The sequence below is a fragment of the Cyprinodon variegatus genome, unplaced genomic scaffold, assembly GCF_000732505.1.
Source record: "Cyprinodon variegatus isolate N-32 unplaced genomic scaffold, C_variegatus-1.0 Scaffold1220, whole genome shotgun sequence".
Taxonomy (NCBI): Eukaryota; Metazoa; Chordata; class Actinopteri; order Cyprinodontiformes; family Cyprinodontidae; genus Cyprinodon; species Cyprinodon variegatus.
Genome location: NW_015151673.1, coordinates 30,779 through 33,021, shown reverse-complemented (window position 1 = coordinate 33,021; position 2,243 = coordinate 30,779). Strand labels below are relative to the sequence as shown.

Below are 2,243 nucleotides of genomic sequence, written 5' to 3'. Positions count from 1 at the left end.
TTAGTGACTTTCACCAGAGCTGTTTCAGTGCTATGATGAGCTCTAAAGCCAGACTGAAACTCTTCAAAAAGTCCATTATCTGAGGCCATGAGAATATCCTGATTAGCTTCTGTTACTGTGGTTGTTGCTCCTGAAGGTGTACTAACCGCCGCCATGTTTCCAGTCTACAGAAAGTCATCAGGAGGCCGACAGCCCCTCCCTCAGCCATCAAACGTCCAGCTCCCCATTCCAGAGCTCCTACAGCCCCTCCCCCAGCCACAGCTTCTACCCCCGCTTCTCCTCCTCCTCCCAGCCAGGACTGTCCCCAGACCTCCACTCCTCCTACCCCAGCCCCACCCCCGCCCTCGTCTCGGACTCCCTTCACCAGCAGAGCGGCGGCGGCGGGGCCGACGGGCTCCACGGCTACGGCAGCGGCCATCCAAAGACGAGCTCTCTGAATAGCAGCTTAGTGGAAGCGTCGGGGCCCCGGGCCCCCGGACACAATAAAATGGACTTGAGCGCTCAGGCCTCCAGAGGGGGTCCGCAGCAGGCGTCTCGCAGCCTGAAGGCGAGCAGCCCGAGCCAGGGGGCGCTGCAGGCCAGCTCCAGGCTGCCGGGCGCTCCTGGACCCTCGCACTACTCCCCGCAGGGAGCGGCCCTCGGTCAGTACCAGCACCCCCCCCACCAGGGCCCCGGAGTAAGGACGCAGTCAGGAAGCTTCTAGGACTGGGGTCCGCAGGGGGGGGGGGTCAGGGAACCACAGGGGCCACATGGAGAGACTTTAGAGGAGCGAGAACTTCTGGAGACGTTTCCTCCTTTTCTGGTTGTTTTGTTTTCAGGAGATGAACCCTGAAACCGGACGCATGCAGCCTGTCACCACGGTAACCGGCTGGGCTCCATCAGGCTGGGGTTTGGCTCCTGCGTTTCCCTCGGCGGTCGGGTTGGTTCCAGGAGGGAAACCGGCTGTTCTGCATCCATCTGGACACGTTCTGCTGGTCTGGTTCATTTTCTGCTCCATTTGGGGGGTTAACTTCGGGAAGAATCCGGAATCCTGCTGAAGACGTGCGGGTCCTCGGACTCATGGTGCTGCAGACCGTTTTCGCCGCGCGCCTCGGCGCCGCCCGCGCTGTATTTGCTGCGGGTCGCTTGCCGTTCAGGAAGCGGACCTTTTCTTTGCTGCTGGGATCTCTGGGTTCCTCTCCGACCCGCCGCTGCACAGCAGCTTTCTAAGGAAGCATTTAGATCCTTTGTGGATCGGAGGTGATTAAAAAGCTGCTACACATTCCTGTGAAAGCTGCTCCTTTCCCAGCATTCTCTGACTTTCATTTTAGCCTTTTTTATTATCTTTAAACGGCGACTTTTAAAAAGGAGATCTCCAGAGATCAATCAGACTGGAGGCATCAGCCGAGCAGCAGCAGGACCCCCCCCCCCTCCTCCTGGACTTTCTGAGGGGAAGGAGGGGAATGAAAGGAGCCCCCATCCACCACCAGGTGTCACTACAGCCCACCAAGGCACAGGAGGGCGCCCAGATTACATGAATGTTTGACAGAATAAGACCTAAAACGAACCAGCACCTTAAAAACACATCCCACCTGAAACAGCTGATAGGATTAGATGTAGGATTCTGTGTACAGAAAGAATGTGATGGAGAATATATAGTACACTGAATTATGGCGTGGCGTCTGTTGGAATGAACCGCATTCTCTCTCTCTGGGTTTGGAAACAACTTTTCTGTTGCTTTTCTTTTTTCTTTTCCACAGATCATAGTAGTTACTATTTCAATTGTTCTCTAAGAGATTTAAGAAGCAAGAGATGTAATGCATTTTGATAATAAAATAATCAGTAAAGTGTTTGCTGACTAGCCTGATGATGTTTCATCTGCAAATTCTTATCACACTTTTTAAAGGAGTCCAATTTTCAACTGGGTGGTTTTAAAAAAAATAAAACAGACATTAATGGAGCATTTCTGTTTATTTAAAGCAAGACAAACTTCTGAACATGAAAAGAAAAGTACAATGCAGTGGCAAAAGGTGATTAAATAATAAAGGAAATTAAAGCTGGCATTTATTTGACCCAAGTTTAGGCTGCAAAAATGACCTAAAATTCAGTAAAAACGTCTTAAATTATGTTGATTTAGCCTTATTCTGAGCAGGAGGCACTGAACCTTTAGCTGAAGTGAGGAAAACTCTGAGGAGAGTTAATCAGAGGAAGGCCCCAGGGCCTGATGACATACCTGGGCAGGTGTATAAGGAGTGGTCAGATCA

The 2,243-nt window shown here is 51.7% G+C and overlaps 1 protein-coding gene across 3 annotated transcripts in view; it reads left to right on the top strand.

Annotated features, from left to right (window-relative positions):
* The window catches only part of setd5 (SET domain containing 5), a 42,580-nt gene extending 41,765 nt beyond the window's left edge, over positions 1-815 (top strand). For all 3 annotated transcript variants that reach the window (XM_015401451.1, XM_015401450.1, XM_015401452.1), the window contains one exon: positions 164-815. In XM_015401451.1, the coding sequence (XP_015256937.1) occupies positions 164-703 (540 nt within the window). In that variant the 3' untranslated portion in view covers positions 704-815. The remainder of the gene's footprint in view (positions 1-163) is intronic.
* Positions 816-2,243: the final 1,428 nt, after the last annotated feature.